Source organism: Garra rufa, chromosome 22 (genome assembly GCF_049309525.1).
Source record: "Garra rufa chromosome 22, GarRuf1.0, whole genome shotgun sequence".
Taxonomy (NCBI): domain Eukaryota; kingdom Metazoa; phylum Chordata; class Actinopteri; order Cypriniformes; family Cyprinidae; genus Garra; species Garra rufa.
In genome coordinates this window covers 5852727-5873961 of record NC_133382.1, presented here as the reverse complement: position 1 = coordinate 5873961, position 21235 = coordinate 5852727, and the positions used below count along the sequence as shown (strand labels likewise).

At 35.8% G+C, this 21235-nt stretch overlaps 2 protein-coding genes and 3 non-coding genes across 5 annotated transcripts; 2 read left to right on the top strand and 3 right to left on the bottom strand.

The window, feature by feature from the left end:
• Nucleotides 1-3375: 3375 nt before the first annotated feature.
• On the top strand, nt 3376-3448 carry trnar-ucg (transfer RNA arginine (anticodon UCG)). Its single transcript has one exon. It is a non-coding gene; the product is annotated as a tRNA-Arg (tRNA).
• A 1003-nt stretch (nt 3449-4451) lies between these two features.
• On the bottom strand, nt 4452-7009 carry mrpl58 (mitochondrial ribosomal protein L58). The gene is made up of 6 exons (XM_073828684.1): nt 6837-7009; nt 6720-6747; nt 6567-6626; nt 4977-5059; nt 4721-4890; nt 4452-4594 (listed from the first exon to the last, which is right to left on the bottom strand). Exons 1-6 carry the CDS (start codon nt 6861-6863, stop codon nt 4510-4512), a joined length of 453 nt encoding a protein of 150 aa, XP_073684785.1. The 5' UTR covers nt 6864-7009; the 3' UTR covers nt 4452-4509.
• A 189-nt stretch (nt 7010-7198) lies between these two features.
• On the bottom strand, nt 7199-7270 carry trnaq-cug (transfer RNA glutamine (anticodon CUG)). Its single transcript has one exon. It is a non-coding gene; the product is annotated as a tRNA-Gln (tRNA).
• A 160-nt stretch (nt 7271-7430) lies between these two features.
• Nucleotides 7431-7503, bottom strand: trnar-ccu (transfer RNA arginine (anticodon CCU)). The gene has a single exon. It is a non-coding gene; the product is annotated as a tRNA-Arg (tRNA).
• Nucleotides 7504-7915: 412 nt separating this feature from the next.
• Nucleotides 7916-21182, top strand: wdr45b (WD repeat domain 45B). The gene is made up of 10 exons (XM_073828680.1): nt 7916-8105; nt 11352-11426; nt 11860-11961; nt 12104-12191; nt 13773-13867; nt 13959-14149; nt 14292-14377; nt 14466-14567; nt 19597-19718; nt 19897-21182. Exons 1-10 carry the CDS (start codon nt 8039-8041, stop codon nt 20001-20003), a joined length of 1035 nt encoding a protein of 344 aa, XP_073684781.1. The 5' UTR covers nt 7916-8038; the 3' UTR covers nt 20004-21182.
• Nucleotides 21183-21235: the final 53 nt, after the last annotated feature.

Genomic DNA, 21235 nt, shown 5'->3' with positions numbered 1-21235 from the left:
TGGCGATATCACTTTTAGCATAGCTTAGCGTAGATCATTGAATCCTATTAGACCAATAGCATCGTGTTCAAAAATGGCCAACGAGTTTTGATATTTTTCTTATTTAAAACTTGACTGTTCTGTAGTTATATTGTGTACTAATACCAGCGGAAAATGTAAAGCTGCGATTTTCTAGGCCGATAAGATTAGGAACTACCATAGTTTTAAAGTTATAAATAAGAAAAATATCGAAACTCGTTGGTCATTTTTGAACACGATGCTACATTGGTCTAATAGGATTCAATGATCTATGCTAAGCTATGCTAAAAGTGATATTGCTAGAACAGGAGAACAGCTGAATGGATTTCAAAATGGTAAAACTGAACTTATTTACTCGGGGGGAGTTGGAGAATGAGCCTATTTCCAAAAAAATTTTTTTTTGCTGGTAAATAATTTTACCAGGGCTTAGTAAGCAGGAAAGAGTGCAATATTTTGACAAACTAAAATTAAACTAAAGGTGGTGAAGATAATTACGAGTAGTATTAATTAAGATATTAGCCTAATATTTTACCTACCTGACCAGAAATGATAAGAACAAACACGAATGTATTCAAGATTCTTACCCTGGAAATCCTGGTTCAGTCTGAACCACAAATGCCTTTTGTTCCTCTGACATTTTTGTGCACTCTTCTCCTTAATTTGTTATAACTTTTGGCAGTCTGTAGTACTCCAAATGCTTTCCCCCACTCCAAACGATTATTACCGGCCAAAACATGACAACAACTGATCATTTTCACCAGCAATGATCAGCAAAATATGCAAGTTTCGTTCGGTTCAGTGGCATTGTTTACATTTAGTGCTGCCAATATGGCCGACTGATGACTTGCCTTGAAAACACTCTATTCAGCACTTGTAAAATAATCTGCCTTGTCAAATAGAGTCTTAGGCTATGTTTGAATATATATAATATAAATAACCTTTATTTAGTAACTACAGAGTAGTTCTCAAGCTGTACATAATAAATGGCTGCTTCGTCATTGACAACTGATAGAAAACTCTCACAAAGTTTTCTACTATGGTTGTAGGTAAATATCACCTCATCCAATGCTCCTTTTGTCTTATAAAATATCCTGTTTTGAGGTTTGAGAAACCTCTGCAAACTATAGGTTATGGTGAGTGAATCGTCCGAATGAATCAAACTGAATCGTGAACAGTTCTTATCGTGCAAACCTGTTCGACCGATTAGATCAAAAGAGTGATTCATTCGTCAATCTGGTTCTGCCCCAAGAGAAAAAAAAAGGTTCTGGCGACGCCTTTGGTTGTGACGTGTAACAGGTACGTGGATGCGTTTACTTTACAAAGCAATATTTATTTATGTATTACTTATTAGTACCGCCTAAGCATCAGTCACAACATTGTAGTTATCATGTTTATATTAATACAAAAACTATTTAACGTCCAAGGCAAGCGTATCCTAATAAGAAAGCACATGAGCGTGAAGCACGAAATATCTTGCCGCTGAGCGACTGCAACCGAGGCAAACGAGCCTATTATTAGCGTAAATATACATTTACGAAGTTTAATTGCAGTGGTGGACGAAGTACACAAATCAAGTACTTGAGTAAAAGTACAGATACGTATAATAGAATATTACTCCAGTAAAAGTAAAAGTACTCCTTTTTCCATTTTACTTGAGTGAAAGTACAAAAGTACTACATTTTTTGTGTACTTAAGTAAAAAAGTACTGACATATTTTGCAATTTTATAAAGGCTATAAATTTATATTAGCATATATATTTTTTATAATCCTACTATAAGCCTTGGTTTTTCCCAAAATAACCACTAGCCTATATGGAGTCAAGATAGATTTTTGTTGTTGATATGGTCTACGTTGACAATGTTCACTGTGAAGCTTACATTGCATTGTAACGTTACCTGAGAGAAAACTGATTTAACCATCTCATTTTCACCAGTAAGAAAAGTGTTTTAAAGCTTGTTATTTTGCGGAACGGCACAGTTATAAATGATATGAGAATAAGGCCTGAAGTTAGGAAGAAAAATGTAATTATATTTTCATAATATTTTTCTTTTTTCTCAAACATTGTCTGTGGTGTAAAAACACCCCTGGCCAAATGTCCCCAGAGGGCATCACTTCCCACTTTGATAATTTCTGTAGTTACCATCTGAACATCACATATTTTCTTTTCCCTCAGATGTAATCTGTCTAGGTGGTTGATTATAAATATTTGGACTTCATATCTGAAAATTACCTCAACTTTGCACCAGCAAGCTTGTTAGCTAGACAGTTAGCATCAGCTAACAATATTTACTTATTTTCAGTATGGTTATGAATAAACATTTATTTCTGTATACTAGGCTAGTTGATTCAAACAATATAAAAAAGTATACCGTTAATAAACAATATAAAAACAGACGTCACATAGGGCTAAATGCGTAGCATTTTAATAAAACTGTTGAGGTTACAGCAGCGAGGAATATGAACGTGTAACGTTATGAGTTATTTGATTTAATCTGTGTTATTTTAATGCTTCGTTTTTTTACCTAAAAAGAGACGATGTTGATGATGTGTCTGCATTTAATCATTTCAGCGGGCTTAAATACATCACCCTTTACAGCAGATTTAGTTCGTAAACAACTGACAGTTGCAATAATTAATCCTAAAACTCGACATTATATCTTACTTTTCGCAGCATCAGTCGCGCGCGCTCACAATCTCCCGGTTCTTATTTGTGAATTCAGATGACTGGAGACTCGCTCTAAACGGCTCATTTGAATCAGTGAGTTTGAACAGCTGCAATTGGATCAGTCCAATTCGTGAATGAATCGCTTGTGGCGATTTGCGAACCGATTGAAAAGAATCAGTTTGTTCATTAATCAGACACTGCTTCTGCGTCTCGGAGCACGTAATATATTATAAGGAGTAACGACATGTTTTATTAAATGTAGTGGAGTAAAAAGTACGATATTATGCTTTGGAATGTAGTGAAGTAAAAGTAAAAGTTACTCAAAATAAAACTACTCCAGTAAAGTACAGATACTTGAAAAATGTACTTAAGTACAGTAACGAATTACAACTACTTCGTTACTGTCCACCACTGTTTAATTGTTAGCTGACTAACTGATTAATGTCATCCAATGGTACATGAAAACTGACTAGTTCACTGTGAGGTCAATACGTTAACTTGGTTCCTCTAGTGCTAGACAGTATGGACTCATCGGCTTGTTCTCATGTCTAGTTTTGCTTTGTATGGATGTTCAATTAGCAAACAAGGTTTTAGCCGAGTTAATAGAATTTTTTAGAACACATAAATACTATACAAGTGCCGTAAGCGCTACTACATTAAAAACATGTAGTGGCAGCATCATGTTTACGTCGACCGCGTGGCCTAATGGATAAGGCGTCTGACTTCGGATCAGAAGATTGAGGGTTCGAGTCCCTTCGTGGTCGCATCTTTTGGTTTACATTTTGTTACACAAAAACATACCAATATCATTTAAATTTTAAACTGCGAATTTGTATTTTAAAAACGACAGAAGTTCAGCGATGCAGTAACGCTTGAACGACAACCCGTTGAGACAGATTGGTCAAAGCGATATTAGGAGATCTGTCACCATATTTGCAGCAACAGCAGAGTGGCGCAGCGGAAGCGTGCTGGGCCCATAACCCAGAGGTCGATGGATCGAAACCATCCTCTGCTAAGTGTTTTTTTTTTCTTTTTAATAATCTTTATTTATTTATTTATTATTAGCTCCAGCCAAAAACTTTTTTTTGACAGTGTATCATGTTTATTATTTGACAAATAATACCTTATATATCTTTTAATTGCAAATGAACAACTTGATGTGTAAATTCTAGTGTGTCATACAATTAACACAATTCACTTTAGAACAGTTTTACTGTTAACCTTTTAATGGTGTAGTGTATAATGTTACAAAAGCTTTTTATTTCAGATAAATGCTGATCTTAGTATTCTTCAAATAATCCTGAAAAAGAAATGTACACAACTGTTTTAAATATTGATGAAAATAATAATAACAATAATAGTAATAACAATAATAAAAATGTTTCTTGAACAGCAAATCAGCATATTACAATGGTTTCTGAAGGATCATGTGACACTGAAGACCAGAGTAATGATGCTGAAAATTCAGCTTTGATCACAGAAATAAATTACATTTTAAAATATATTCAAACAGAAAACAGTTATTTTAAAAAGCAAAAATATTTCACAATATTACTGTTTTTGCTGTACGGTGTGTAATGTAATTAAATAGTAAAAATATTTACATTTTACTGCTGCTTCAGATCAAATAACTGCAGGCTTGGTGAGCAGAAGAGACCTCTAAAAAGAAACATTACAAATCTTACTGTTCAAAATGTTTGACTGGTAGTGTACTTCAGTATATGCTGTACACTACATACAGCAAAAGAATACACCACCATTACAGTATCATTTTGCAATGTTTATATCAAAGTTTGAATACAGAACAAACAATAATATTTTGGGTTCAGTCAAAGTCGACTCGTCTCGCTTGCTTTGTTGCACCATGCATCTTCTTCTGTTTCAGTCTTTCTAAATTTCTTTTCTCTAATCTGCAAACACACACACACACACACACACACACACACACACACACAAAACAGATTTTTGTTAAAGTCATGTGGCACAGCATTGCATTTGTAATACTTCAGACACAGTTTTGCTTCATGCATTCTAACCTATGAGCTCTCAGGGCGATATCCTCCTCAGAAGGCTCTGGTTTCTGCTGACTGGCTTCAGCAATCATTTCTGAGATCTTCTGAAGACAGTCTTCCAGATTTCGGTGTTGGCTTCGGCTAATCTCTGAGGTCACAATTAACTCTCCCGCTTTGTTGACACGCGTTTTATTCTGTTGACACAAGTATTCATGCCTTGAGCGGTGCACGGTATACATGTGTTTGTTATTATGAGACTTACTGAAGATGCTACTCTCACTTTTAAGAGAATCTCTCGTCTCACTTCTTCTGGAATCCATTCTGCTGTTTGCACATGGAAACGGACCTCTGCTTTCGTACTGACTGCAAGTTAATATTACAAAATATAAAAAGACAAAACGAAATTCTGACTTTATTTAAAGATCTTTGTATGTGTTCAATAAAATTTAGAATTGTAACCCTGGACCACAAAAGCATAACTAGCACGGATATATTTGTAGAAATAGCCAAAAATATATTGTACGAGTCAAAATGATCGATTTTTGGTTTTATGCAAAAATCATTAGGATATTAAGTAAAGATAATGTTCCATGAAGATATTTTGTAAATTTCCTACCATAAATATATGGAAACTTAATTTTTAATTAGTAATATGCATGGCTAAGAACTTAATTTGGACAACTTTAAAGGTGATTTTCTCAGTATTTAGATTTTTTTGCATCCTCAGATTGCAGATTTTCATACACATATACATCTTATACATAAAAAATAAATAAATAAACCTTATGAGTGGTTTTGTGGTCCAGGTCACAATTGTTTGACCTGAACTGCAGGTATCCTGTCATTTAAAAAAACATTCCCATTACCACTTTTTCATTGCCTTTCACACCCTAAGTATTACACTACCAGTCAAAAGTTTCTGAACAGTAAGATTTTTTATGTTTTTTAAAGACGTCTCTTCTGCTCACCAAGCCTGCATTTATTTGATCTGAAGTACAGCAAAACCAGTGAACTTTTGAAATATTTTTTACTGTTTAAAATAACTGTTTTCTATATGAATATATTTTAAAATGCAATTTATTCCTGTGTGATTTATTAATTTATTACCAGTGTCACACGCTCCTTCAGAAATCATTCTAATATGATGATTTGCTGTTAAAGAAACATTTATTATTATTAATAATATTAATATACATACTTATATCAGGATTATTTGATGAATAGAAAGATCCAAAGACCATCATCTGAAACAAAAAAGCTTGTGTAATATTGCACTCTATACCACTCAAAACCTTGGAGTCAGTGTGTGTGTGTGTGTGTGTGTGTGTGTGTGTGTGTGTATATATATATATATTTTTTTATTATTATTGGTTTAAAGCAAGGATGCTTTAAATAGCTCAAAAGTGATGATAAAGTAATTTCTAATGTTATTATTATTATTTTTTTTTTCAGAATATTAGAATGACTTCTGAAGAATCATGTGTCTGGAGTAATGATCCTAAAATTCAGCTTTGAAATCACAGGAATAAATTACATTTTAAAATATATTCAAATAGAAAACAGTTATTTTAAATAGTAAAAAATATTTCAAAATTGTATTTTTTTTGCTGTACTTCGGATCAAATATATGCAGGCTTGGTGAACAGAAGAGACTTATATATTATATATACAAATATATTTTGTGACTGATATTATACATTTGCAATTTTAGTATATTTCATGACTGAATACAAAGTGTGCAGGTTTTATCATTACTCCAGCAGGTGACGATGTGAGGGAACTATGATCGCCTATAATAAGTGTTGCTGCAGAAACCTTCAACGCTAAACACTAGACTAGATCATTACAACCGGTCTATAATGCAGTTTACCCTTGTTGACATTTTGACCGCCTGGCCCGCTGCTCCTACTGTATGTTATCTTCAGTTTATCTGGAAGAGACGAGAGTTTAATAATTTGCTGTGGATTTGAGTTGGTTTAATAACATATATGCTGAATCTGAATATGAATCTTTAACCTCTTACCGACCGGGATGTGCGACAGCCGATCGTCCTGACATGAAAAATGACATTATGTTTATAAGCAATGCGAATACACGAATTATGTTTTATATCATAGAAGAAAAAAAAAACATGTTTCACCTGTGTAAAATGCGATGCATTTTTCATGTGGAAATAACTAACGTTACTGCCTGTAAAACGTTTCTGTCGCGGTTTGTTAAAATTAAATTGGTTTAAAGTTGCTAAATTACGGCATACAGTCCTCGAGCGTGACAGTTTATGCAGCTTTAAGAAACATAAACTTCTAACCACGGTCGCCGCCATGTTGAAAATGAAAAAAAAAAAAACACGTGCAAAAAAACATCCGGGTTAAATCCGCTTTGCTTCAGATGTGCTTAATATGAAACATTAAAAGGTGTTTGTAAAGTGCTTTTAAGAGTACTACTAATTGCATTGTAACGTTACATTATTTAGTTTAGTCAACATGAGTAAACAATAAATTTAGGTTCCACCGAGATTTGAACTCGGATCGCTGGATTCAGAGTCCAGAGTGCTAACCATTACACCATGGAACCACTTAGCATACTAGCCTAAAAGATAGTACATAACATCAGTAGTATGTCCTTTACTTACGATCCACAATGTATCCAGCTTTGTAAAGTACTAAACCAAAGTCTATAATACTCCAGAACTAGGCTTTTAAGTCTAAAAAAAAAAGAAAAAGAAAAAAGCAGTCACCCCAGATGGGACTCGAACCCACAATCCCTGGCTTAGGAGGCCAGTGCCTTATCCATTAGGCCACTGGGGCAGGGACTACGCCTTAATGCAATAGTTTCACACTTAACCGGTGATTCCTGTGAGACGTTTCAAATGAGTAATTTGCAATTTGGGAGGTATTTTAATATATTCTGCAATATCCCTTACGCCCTTGTTTAAATAAAACTTTAGCAAATTCGCGTTTTTATTATAGGACAAAAATGCATACTTTAAAATATCGATAGCAGTTGGCAAATGTCTATGTAAGTTATGTGTAAACCGCAGTAAGTTCTATGTTTTTTTTTTGCAATATCCGACTAATAGAAAGTAAACAAGACCACATAAAGCGTGAACAGCGTGCTTCCTGCAGTGACATTAACGTTACTTTACGAGCCGCGGTCGCAACCGGAGAAAGGAGGAACAACAGGCGCTCTGCCAACTTTATTTCCTGGCTGGAGAGACAGTCATGATATTAAACCCCATGTACCTAGCATTAGCCTGCCAGCTCTAGCCTTCTTAGAGGAATGCCGTCCTTTAGTTAGGCTTACAGTGTTTTCATTTAGATTAGCCAAATAACGCCAAGCACTATGAATTTATTACCATCAAACCCCCACGGTAATGGATTACTTCATGCTGGATTTAACCAGGATCACGGTAAGATGTTTACCATTAGCTAAAGCAAGCTAACAGCACTCTGATACTTACCGTTACCCTTATGAATCATAGAGGCTGCTAGTGAACTGTTATTTATCTTAGTTGTTAAAAACACATCAGGGTTTTGATATAGATGTTGCAAGTTCAAACGTCTAATTGACATATTAGACTTCATAAACAGATTGTGTTGCCTAGCAAGCTAACGAACTTGAACAGCTGGTTAGCCATAAAGATGAAGTCACATGAGTGTCTTCCTTTTAGGGCTGCTGTCAGCGATTTTTGTTTGTATTTTAATTAACCCGACAACTGTATATATGAGTATAAGCTGTAATGTTTTTAAAAAGGGATCATATTTCAACATATTATCAAATAAACACTGACAGCTGATGTATGCAGGCTAATGTCAGCGCTAGCTCAACAACCTCTATTGTGTCTTTCAGAGGATGAATCTGGGTATTTTGGATTTCAGTAAACTTGATTATCAGTGTAATACAATGTAAAGTGTAATTTAAGCTTATTAAATTCGAATACGTTAAAGAACGCGCTGAATTAGCTACATTAACTATGATTCAGTATGGGCTCACTAACTGTATTTTAAGGAGCATTTACAGATGCATAGCCTATAATAATGAAAACGGTAACGTGTTTAAAGTAAGGATTATTGAAAGTTACTAGTCATTTACACCGAATCACGAGGACTCATCAATAAGTGAATAACAGTGCAGCTCTTTGGACATCATAGCAGAAGTACTGACATGCATCCTTCTGAAGGTCTTTCTATAAACTACTGACAAAATTTCTTCCAAATTTAAATAGGAAAAAATTGTCATTTAGAGCATTAATTTGCAGAAAATCAAAACTTGTCAATATAACAATTTATAAACAACATAACACTAATGTTTTACCTTGGGACAAGCTCAGAAATCAATATTTAATGGAATAACCCTGATTTTCACAACTTGCATGTGTCTTGGCATGCTCTCCTCCAGTTTTTCACTCTGCTGTTGGGTGACATTGTTCTGATCGTGTGGGTCCAATAAATAAAACAACTTAACAGTTGAAAGGCAACGTTGGATCTTTTATTAGCGGCTACATCTGTGTGTCGTGCTGCCACCACACACACACCTATAGGACACCTGTCCCCATACTGCACATGCGCAAACATATATGATCATTACATCGGGTTGCCATTACTACTATCATTACAGACATTATGCCACTCCTGGCGCGCACACACACACACACACACACACACACACACACACACACACACACACAAATCAAGCAGCTTGGCTTTGTTTGATGGCTTGTGACCATTCATCTTCCCCTTGATCACATTCCAGAGGTTTTCACTGGGGTTCAGGTCTGGAGATTTGGCTGGCCAAGACAGGGCCTTGATCTGGTGCTCCTCCATCCACACCTTAATTGGCCCGACTGTGGCATGGAGCATTGTCCTTTTGGAAAAACCAATCCTCAGATGGGGAACATGAACACTGTCAATGCAGAAGGAAGCAAGTTTTCTTTCAGGACAACCTGTTTGTGGCTGGATTCGTGCACTTCCTTCACAAAGATGAATGTGTCCAATTTCAGACTTGCTAAAGAAAACCCTAGATCAGGGGTGCCCAACCCTTTTCCTGGAGATCTGCTTTCCTGCAGAGTTTAGTTCCAACCCTGATCAAACACACCTGTCTGTAATTATCAAGTGCTCCTTCAGATCCTAATTAGTTGGTTCAGGGTTGGAGCTGAACTCTGCAGGAAGGTAGATCTCCAGGAACAGGGTTGCGAGCTCCTCAGTCCTGGAGCACCAGTGTTCTGCAGAGTTTAGCTCCAACCCCAATTAGACACACCTGAACCAGCTAATCAAGCTCTTACTAGGCATACTAGGAACTTCCAGGCAGGTTTGTTGAGGTAAGTTGGAGCTAAACTCTGCAGGACACCGGCCCTCAAAGACAGAGTTAAGGCACCCCTCCCCTAGATCATCACAGATCCTCCATTAAATTTCACAGTGGGTGGCTTGTAGGCATCTCCAGGTCTCTGTCTAACAATCAGACAATCGGGTATTGGGCAAAACTGACGATTGGACTCATCAAAAATGGTCTAGTCTGTTTTTTTGCTCGATTTCAGACTTGCCCCTAGGAGCCTGTTTTGAACCCTCCTCGACATGCACTTCACCCCTAGCTGCTGTTTGCTGTTATTTTTGTAGGTCAATTGATGTCATTGTAGGGAAATCACCCGGCGGATGGATTCTTACATCGTCCTACGGTTGTTGTGTGTCATTCGAATGAGCTGGGGGTTATCCTGTTCAGTGGTCATTTTTGCTGCCTTTTAAGTATTGAAGCAACCTGACACTCACATGTATCACTCTACCAGTAATGCCAGAACTGAACCCTTTTTTTTCCTCGCTCAAATTTTTTTTTTAACTCTTTTGGCATAGTCAGTAGTTATTATTTGATTCCAATTACCCTTTGAGATACAACTAGCACTGTTTTTGCCATCCATCTGGTCCTATTCCAAGAGAATAGTGATGACCACAGCAGTAGTTTTTTATACTTCTCTTCGTTAAATAAAATTTGAGGTGTGTCTGTGGTGGAATTCAGTAGAAATCAGATTTAAGAAAAAACTGTCCCTCTCTCTTTTTTTTTCTTTTTTTTTTTCCAGAGCTATATTAAAGGTTGTATCAGCGATTTCAGGCCTGAAACATAAAGTGTTCCAACCAATCAGCGTCAGGGGGTTGGTGTTGTGGACTTTCCTACTGGTGCAGGGATGTGAGGGAGGCGGAGCGAAAGTCCACAACACCAAACCCCTGACGGTGATTGGTTGGAACACTGTTTGTTTTTCTGTGGAATAGTTGATAGCACCGATTGTTTTTTTTGGCATATCTCGGACCCTAGGCTGACCAGAGAGACACGTTTTTTTTTTTTTTACAGTCGATTTATGGGGCAGGCAGCGAGCAGATCGTGAAGAAAGGTCAGCTGAATTTGACACTTTATGTTTCAGGCTTGAAATCGCTGATACAACCTTTAATGCTTGAATACATTTGTTGTACAACCTTGGGAGCAAAGCACTAGTCTCCTTCCAAGCAGATGCTCATAAATTGTTCTCATTAGCACAGGCTTTTGGGTTTGTTATTGACACATTCATGTGGAAGTTTAGCCGGTCTCTAGGACGATCCTCTTTAAGGTAAAACTGTAGAGCAGCAGGAAATCTCAGTATTTCCCTTAAAATGTCTTTTTTCCCCCCCACCAGGATGTTTTGCGTGTGGAATGGAAAATGGATTCAGGGTGTATAACACAGACCCTCTTAAAGAAAAGGAAAAACAAGGTGAGTCTGCTGTTTTCTATGACATGTGATGATAAATGCTGCAGATATTCACTAGACACAGACTGAGATGTTTGCAGGCGCTATGACTTCAGATAAGATGATTGTAGTGGGGGTTAATAAATTATTAAAACAATGTGGAAGAAAGTAATTCAAGATTTTTGCATGTGATTTTAAAACTTGCCTCTTATTAATGCAAATACACACAGCAAATGAAGAAATCCATTTGTCTTGCAGATGTTATTTAGTAGGATTGAATGATGACTCAGAAATGATTTTTCCAGAGCAGTTACAGCAATGCAAAAATCTAGTCCATGACTGTTAAACTTAAGGATTAGTATTTAGCAACAGTTATTCATTCACCATTTGTAGTTTACAGGATCTTTGTCTGCTTTATTGTGGTAGCTGTTGACTCATTAATTCTCTGTGCTCTCAGAGTTTCTGGAGGGAGGAGTTGGTCACGTGGAGATGCTTTTTCGATGCAATTATCTTGCGCTTGTTGGAGGCGGAAAGAAACCAAAGTACCCTCCCAATAAAGGTATATTTCTCTTTGAGATGGCAGTTGTTTGATGGCTTTGCTTTTTCTAATGCATGTTCTACTGGATTTTGCATCTGGTTGACGCATATTAAATCTCTGCTAAATTATTATAGAAAGTAAATCTCTCCTGTCTTTTTTTTAGTGATGATTTGGGATGACTTGAAGAAAAAGACTGTAATAGAGATTGAGTTTTCCACAGAGGTCAAAGCTGTTAAGCTTCGCCGTGACAGGTATTGAACTCGTACATTCTTGCAGTTGTATTTCTAATTAAAATTTTTTGGTATAATATTTGACTCTGAACATATCTGACAACTGATTTAGGATATTTTATATATCGTTTTGACTTTAAAGTTGCAGGAGACATACAAAGTTCTAATATCACAAAGGCAGAAAAGACTCTCTCAGATGAATACATTTAAGGTCATTGCACACTGAGTCCAAAATTTTCGTATGTTTTTTTTTTCGTGTTCGTCATCCTTTCAAAATCCTTGCTACGGATTAATCAAACCTGATCTGAACTTTTTTATGATTGACACAATGTGAGGTCGTATATATTTTTAATGTTCAAAAATGTCAGACTCAGTGTGCACCTACTAACAGTAAACCAGTAATACTAGTAAAATTTCACAGTACTGCACAAATTTCAATGCATAAAAATAACTCTTGGAACATATTTATATAATACAATAAGTAAAACTATTCAAACAACTGTTTTCTATTTGAATATATTAAAAAAAATATATTAAATAAAATTTATTTATTCTCCAGTCATATGATCTTTCAGAATTTTTAAATGGGTTTCTTTGATGAATATACATTTCAGAAGAACAGCCGAAATAGAAATCTTTTGTAACATTATAAATGTCTTTATCATCACTTTTGATCAATTTAAAGCATTCTTTCTAAATAAAAATATTAATTTCTATAATTTATTTTCCAAAAAAAAAAAAAAAAACCTCAAAGCTTTGGTGGTATAGTGTGTAATGTTACAAAAGCATTTTATTTCAGATAAATGCTAATCTTTGGAAAAATTACTTACATTTTAAAATAGATTTAAATTGAAAGCAGTTATTTAAAATAGTAAAAATATTTCATAATATTACAGCTTTTTCTGTATTTTGGATCAAAAAAATCCAGGCTTGGCAAAAGAGACTTTAAAACACATAAAAAATCTTACTGTTCAAACCCTGTAGATCTCAAATATTTTTCAAATGAGGAAACATTGCTTTTATAAAGTGCTAAAATGAATTAAACACTTTACAGTGAACAAAACATGGTTATTTTAGTATCTAAATGTAGATGCCTATTAAAGCTACTCAAGAAAACATTATCACTATGGTCATTTTTTTACTGCCAGTATCGTGAGTGACTTTTATTCAAATTTTGAATAGATTCAAAAAGAGACAAAAAGCGATCTCCCTTTATAATCACTAAAGATGTCAGTCACTTCATGCTGTGAGTTTTTCACTCTCACTTTACAATCAGTAAAGAAAATGCATCGTTCTTTACATCGTATACTATGTTGTTTAAAATGAGAGGATTGATGTACAATAAAAGCTGAAACTATTGAGGTTTCTAATTCTAACTAACCAAAACACCTCTGATCGCCCGTTGCGTCAGACATGTCTATGATTGTGCAACGCTTCAAAAACACATTAAAAATAGAAACCTTTAAAGCTCTTCAGACTCAGAGTGCACACAAATACCTTCTGACAACGCTAGCTTTTGGATTTATTAGGAAAATCATAAAGGTTAGCTTAAAGTTTCTTAAAAGGAACAAACAGCTAAGTCCAGTTTACTTTGTGTTTCAGAATTGTGGTAGTCCTGGATTCCATGATCAAAGTCTTCACATTTACTCATAATCCCCATCAGCTGCATGTCTTTGAAACATGCTATAACCCTAAAGGTAAGTTGTGTAGTAGAAATTCATCTGTGGTCTTAGAAACCATTAATCTGGACTTAACAGGACAAATCTAAAACTCTAATTGTCTTTGCAGGTTTGTGTGTCTTGTGCCCAAACAGCAACAATTCATTGCTGGCATTCCCAGCCACTCACTCCGGACACGTTCAGATCGTAGATCTGGCCAACACAGAGAAACCCCCCGTGGATATTCCTGCACATGAAGGAGCTCTTTGCTGCATCGCTCTCAACCTTCAAGGCACACGGATAGCCACGGCATCTGAAAAAGTCAGTTCAAGTGCCTCTGATGATTTTGGCATCACCTTCTCACTTTGTTCTGCATTCGTTTGATCATGGCACTAGATTCATGTGGATTATTCCAACACTGCATGTCAGCGATTGGCTAATGGAGAAAATGTCTTCTCTCTAGGGGACCCTGATCAGAATATTCGACACCTCAGCAGGTCATCTTATTCAAGAGCTGAGAAGAGGATCGCAAACTGCCAATATATACTGGTAATCCACTGCATGCACGCTATCCTATTGTATTACTGTAAAGGCGAATATGTGAGTGTATTTATAACAGAGCATATCTGTATTTCAGCATCAATTTCAACCAGGATGCCTCTCTTATCTGCGTATCGAGTGACCATGGCACAGTCCACATATTTGCTGCAGAGGATCCCAAAAGGAACAAGCAGTCCAGGTTTGTGTTTAAGCACACTATGGCTAGGTTTCATAGACAGGGCTTAACCTAAGCCAAAATTAAGACATAGTTCAATTAAGACATTTAAAGGGATAGTTCACGCAAAAATGTTTATCTGCTTACCCCCAGGGCATCCAAGATGTAGGTGACTTTGTTTCTTCAGTAGAACACAAACAAAGATTTTTAACTCAAACCGTTGCAGTCTGTCAGTCAGTCATATAATGGAAGTCAATGAGCACCAAATCTTTGAGTTAAAAAACATACACAGACAAAACCAAATTAAACCCTGCGGCTTGTGATGCATTGATGTGTTAAGACACAAAACGATCGGTACGTGCAAGAAACTGAACAGTATTTATGTCAGTATTTACCTCTGATCCACCGCAACATTCATCTGTATTGAGCGCGTTTACAACAGCTGGTGCTTGACGCGTCAATGTGATCAGAGGTAAATGATATAAATACTGTTCAGTTTTTTGCACAGACAAATTATTTTGTGTCTTTACACCTCAATGTATCATCACAAGCCACAGGGTTTAATTTGGTTTTGTCTATGTATGTTTATTTACTCTCAAAAATGTGGTGCCCATTGACTGCCATTATATGACTATCAGACTGCAACAGTTTGAGTTAAAAATATTTGTGTTCTACTGAAGAAACTAAGTCACCTACATCTTGGATGCCCTGGGGGTAAGCAGATAAACATAGAGTTTAAATTTTTGGGTGAACCATCCTTTTAAGTAATTTTTATAAACATGCCCTAGGAAACCATTACTGGACGGTGTTTCATAAAATAAGTATACCAAATAAGTCAGGCTTATTTTAGTTAGTCTGACTTATTGTCACTTGATTTGGCTCAAAATAAGCCAGACTAACTGAAATAAGCCTGGCTTATTAGGTAAACTTGTTTTATGAAACAAGGTGTGATCATGAGGCAAAACAAAGGCACTGATATATTTTAAGATCAGTCAGTGCAATTTTCTTTCAGTTGAAACCACTCAGGTGTACATTTTAATCTAGGACTAGGCTTAAGCCATGTCTGTGAAACCAGGTGTATAGGTTTTAGTGGAAACATCAAGCATTTATGTTAGGGATGCATTGAATGTTCGGCAACCAAAATTATTCAGCTGAAAATATCAAAACAAATATTTTCTGTGTTCGGCCAAATAAGTGAAAAGGACGAATAAATTATACCGAACAATGACATGACCCAATCAAATAGAAGTGCGCACTAATGCAGCAAACATGTCGTCAGTGTGGAAGCATTTAAAACTGTCAGAGAAAGACACAAAGATCATTACAAATACAGACAGCGAGAGATGTGTTTAGTATCACATCGCATGTCTTCCATGAGAAGAGAAAGGGGTGGTTGTTGCTGGTTACTGTATGATGACTGAAATCGTGAAATGGCCTTAAACCATTAGTTAATAAACTACAGAGCGTTATGTTGTGTAATGCATGCATTAATTGCATTTATTTTGACAGCGCCGCACAAACACGTTAGCCAGGGTTCAAAGTCCAATGCATGAGAAAAATCTGCGTGATGAGAATCATTCATAAATCTGCTGCCAGCAAGAAGTAGCACTAAGCTCTTCTTTCGGGTTTCCGTCAAAATAAAAGTCAACATTCATAAATGTTAGTATTGTAATTTTACTGTTTTTCTGCTAAATAAAAAAGTAACACAAAAATAATGCTAACAATCATTACAACAGCTCCTTTGCTCAGCAATGCTGCATTTATTTGTACATAAAAAAACACATGCCTGATTCAAAGGAGTCTTAAAAATGGCCAAAGAATATTATATTACTGACTTATTAATTTTAAGTCGTTGGTAGGCTATAATGTCTACTAGAATGTTAAAAATGTTCATTGTTAAATATTTAAATTTTTTTAATTGTTTTAAATAGATTTTTTTTGTCTTTTGAAAAGCAAGACAAAACTGTAAAAAGCAAATATTGGCTATTTAATTTATGCAATGGTAAAAAAAAGTTGGCAAAATACATGGGGGAAAACACGAAAAACCATGTTCGATAATCGGTAGGGTTGGGTATCATTTGAATTTTATCGATTCCGATTCCACTTATCGATTCCCATTTTCAATTCCAATTTAGTAAAAAAACAACAACAACGACAACAAAAGTCAAACATTAATATATCAAACATGTTTATTTTCAGTGCTTGCTTGCAACATATTAGTTTATTACAGGGGATCTCAACATTTTTTTATACCGGGGGCCCCCCCTCCTTCTCGGGTAAATTTTGCAAGGCCCCCTATGCCTGACATTTCCTCTAAAGGTGTTTATTTTTTAACCTTTTTGATTAACCAAAACATTTCTTTTGCCTTTTTGTTTTTCTACTGCATGTTATAAAAAAATTCAAACAAACTTTAAATTAAAGCTATACTTTTGAATTTAAAAGAAAACCCTGTGCTCTAACTTTTTAACATGTATATACATATACAGATTTAAAGCTCCTGAATTATTTAATGCAGACATTCTTCACAACTTCAGAGTACTCTTTCTTAAGTAAGTGAACCTGCCAAACAACAGGGAGATGCCAAAATACCTCTCACTAAACCTGTCATTTTGAACTGGACTGACTGAATATCTACTGTTTGTATTTATTATAAATAAACAAATAAATGAAAAATACAGTGAATACATTCTAAATCTGTTTATGCTGGTGCTAATATGTGCATAAACACCACTGACCCTTACAAAATCCTCCTCTATGGGTGAGCATCCATTATAAAACACACTCACAGGACATTCATTTTGACAACTATGCAAATATTTTGAAATTTCACGCAAAAATACTATGGATCAGAGCTCCAAAATCATGAATAGTTTGTGAATCAACAGCAGACTTATGCGTGCCTAATGTACGACTCTGATATACAAGAATGAATACATTAGGCACGCGCGAGTTCGTTACTATTACTCTGGTCATCTTTGACTTTACATTAATGGGAGGGTTTGTGTCATGCAGCCAAGAGATGAAGTAGATACCTGTGTTCCCACGGGGGTATAAGTTACTTTTATGTGGGCTTTTGCGGGACGAAATAACATATTTCTTCTGAAGCGGGCAGGCGCGGGACTAAAAAATCCGTCCCTTGCAGATCTCTAAAATGAAGTTTGCGTGCAGCGGTAGCTTTGTCTTCGGTTTTTACAAAGCGTAGACACACTTTTGAGCACTTCCCGCTAGGGATGTAACGGTATCAAAACTTCACGGTACGGTAATACCTCGATATGAATGGCACGGTACGGTATTTATTGAATCATTTACAGGAAAAACAAAACTAATGAAGAGACTCGAAAAAAAGTTCCAGAAGTGTTTATTAAACAGTTTACATGAACACTGAACATATCAATGGCATAAAAATTAGCCATCTATCTGTAAACTTTGAAACAGGAACTTCAATTTTTCAATTTTAATAACAAAAAAATATTAAAACATGTAACCACGTTACTTTTTTTCGCAGTACTTTAGCCTACTTTGTGTAATAACGAAAACATTCATTTTAGTGGAAAAATAAGTCCAAAACTGTCTATTTTAACATTTTGAACAATAGGGCTCTACTATCTTTTGCTTTTTTTTTTTTTTTTTTTTTTTTTAATTCTTATGTGTTTTAATTTGTCTGATAATCAAATGAAAGCATAACCATTTATTTATTTTTAATCAAATGAAAAATAAACCCTTTTAATTTTTGGCAAACAAACAGGTTTACTGTTAAAATCCATCCATGAAAGAAAAATTATCTTCAGTTTAAAACGTTTAAATAATAATTGTAGTATTTTTTCTACAATTAAGTGGTTAATCTTCTTGTAATAATTATTTTTTATTATATATATTGTTTTATGTAAATTATTTAAATAGGAATATATAAACACCTGCATTATACTGTACAAAAGTAATACAAGACTAATATTGTTCTGTTTCATGTTAAACCGTACTTTTATTTTGACAGGTTGCCGTGAAGTTTCTGTGTGTCCATGATATGCGGATAGTTTTCTTAGATGAAACGGTAAAAGTGACACTAACAGCAGCTTTGGAGAATGAGTTTATCTGTTCATGTGAGATGCAAATGCCAAAAATTAGCGGGAGCATCAGCGTGCTTCAGTATGAGTGTAGTAAAGAGAAAAAAACGCGTCTCCACCATTCATACAGACAGAGGCAAACGGCATTTCAGTTTTCACAAACACTAGTCCATATCGCGATTTGAATGAAGAAAAATCAACAAATTCCGTGGCATTCCGCGCTATAGTAAATTCCGTTTTTATGAATGGAGTCCTGTGTGTTTTCACGGAAGAGACATTGTAAACGCGCCATCATGTAGAGATAGAGATGACATGCCTTCGTGTAAATAATAAGATAAATAACATAAGGCAATTTAGTTTGTTTAATAAAAGAACAATGTATAGACCTGTTCTATAGGGAAGATAACCTTAAATGACTTCTATTGTGATCTGGCGCTATATCGAAAATAAAATGAACTTGACGTTCAAGGCGGGCGGGGAACAGACCGCAAAGGATTATGGCCACGCCTGGGCTGATGGGAATTGTAGTTCCCGCTACCTCCCGCTCGCTCCATTCGCCTGAGCAAACTTTTCTCAGAAGACCTTTCGTTTTATCGAGTCATGCGACCACGGTAGTATCGAAAAAATGTGCTATTGCGGTACGACGGTATTTACAATACCGTTACATCCCTACTTCCCGCAAACCGTCTTGTAGACTGATGTTTACATTACAACATAAGGTTCTGGCAGATCACTAGATGAAAAAATGCACCCGGGAATCGAAACAAGGAATCGAAATTTAAATTTTATACAAGTATCCGATTCTTTGTCTTAAGTATCCGATTCCAGAATCGGAATCGATTTTCGATTCCCAACCCTAATAATCGGCCTTCAGCCCAGTGTATAATGTTGTTCGGCTTCAGCCAAGACTTTTCATGTGGTTCATCCCTAATTTATGCTACTTGTTTTATTGCAAATGTTGTTTACAGTTCTCAAACCCTCTTTTACCACAGCTTGGCATCGGCCAGTTTTCTCCCCAAGTATTTCAGCTCTAAATGGAGTTTCTCCAAGTTCCAGGTCCCGTCCGGTTCGCCCTGCGTCTGTGCCTTTGGAACAGAACCGAATGCCGTTATAGGTAAAGCATTCTGAAAGCACACTTTTACACATAAAGTCATGTTTTTAAACAATATTGTATTCATAGGCCTGTAATATGCATGTACTGTAAATAATCAAATAATCATTTACTGATGTGACTAGCAAAAGTGTTCATTCTCAGATGTTTAGTTGCTAACTTTCCTACCATCCTCCTCCAGCTATCTGTGCTGATGGCAGCTACTACAAGTTTCTGTTCAACCAAAAAGGAGAGTGTGCAAGGGATGTTTATGCTCAGTTCCTGGAAATGACTGACGAGAAGATTTGAGCGTAGACACTACTATTACTCACTGTACCTGATTGTTTCATTCTTGAGGATGTCAAAGGACTCGAGTGGCATTCGTAACACAGACTTTTCGGAGGTGACAGTGACACAGACATGCAGGAGAGACCAAAAGAAACTCTATTCACTCAAACATGAGAGACCTTTCTTTGAACAACCTGAAGGATGACTGAAAAACTGTGATGGCAGAAAACGCATTCTGTGGGGTGACGAGAGAAGAGGGAAAACCTATTTTTTGAAAGGACAACATTTTTTTAAATTGTCTTCCATGGGATTTTTTAAGCTTTGGATGTCCTTGGCTAGGTAGCGAGAGCGAGTCTCTTTGTCCACTAACAAAACCGAATCCAATGTAGGGAGCGCAGAGGCGAGTGTAAACATGTACATCATTCACACTATGTATTTGCAAATTTGTTAGTGTTAGATATTGTTTTTCTTGCTGTATGAACGCAGGATACCGGATGAAAATGATGTAACTACATAGTATTTAGACTAGTGTAACAAACAGATATTTTATGGTGTAAATGTGTGCTCCTCATTTCATGTATTTGTTGGCTTTAAGAAAATCAAATTAATATAATCAGCGCTCTGTAAAAGTTTTACTTCTGTGACAGTCACTGTGCTATCACACCAGAGACGTAACGGATATACACAACATATTAGGCCGTGGAGAGGAATGAGGAATTGCATCGTCATTTTTAGTCTACATTAACACTTAATGGTTTAAAATAAAACGATCAACTCTAAAATCCAGTTTTCTTCCCAAAGTAATTGAGAATAACTACATTGCTACTTTATAATTGAGTAAATTGTGTACTATTAAAACCTGGTTGCAGATGATTGCATTGAACCATTTATTAGCTGTAGAATTAGCACTTTATGTAGTATTGCAGCAGCCACTGACGCCCCTGATCTTTCTCTTTTAAAGATGAATGCACTCAAATTCTAGCAAAGTGCACAGTCTTGTCAACTGAAGAGCGTAGTGTTTTTAAGTTTTTGTCTTATTTCGAATAACCGTTCTTCAAAGTGTATCTATAAGCTATTTTGTTACTCATTTGATGCTTTTGTCATTGATAACGTGCTACGCATAATTTCATGATGATGTAAGATGATGGCCACAGAATTCAGTATCATATGTCAAATTAAAGATGATTGTAAAATCAAGAATTGCAGTTCTTTTATGTAGATGGCTGATTTGGTGAAAAGATGGATGTGAAAGT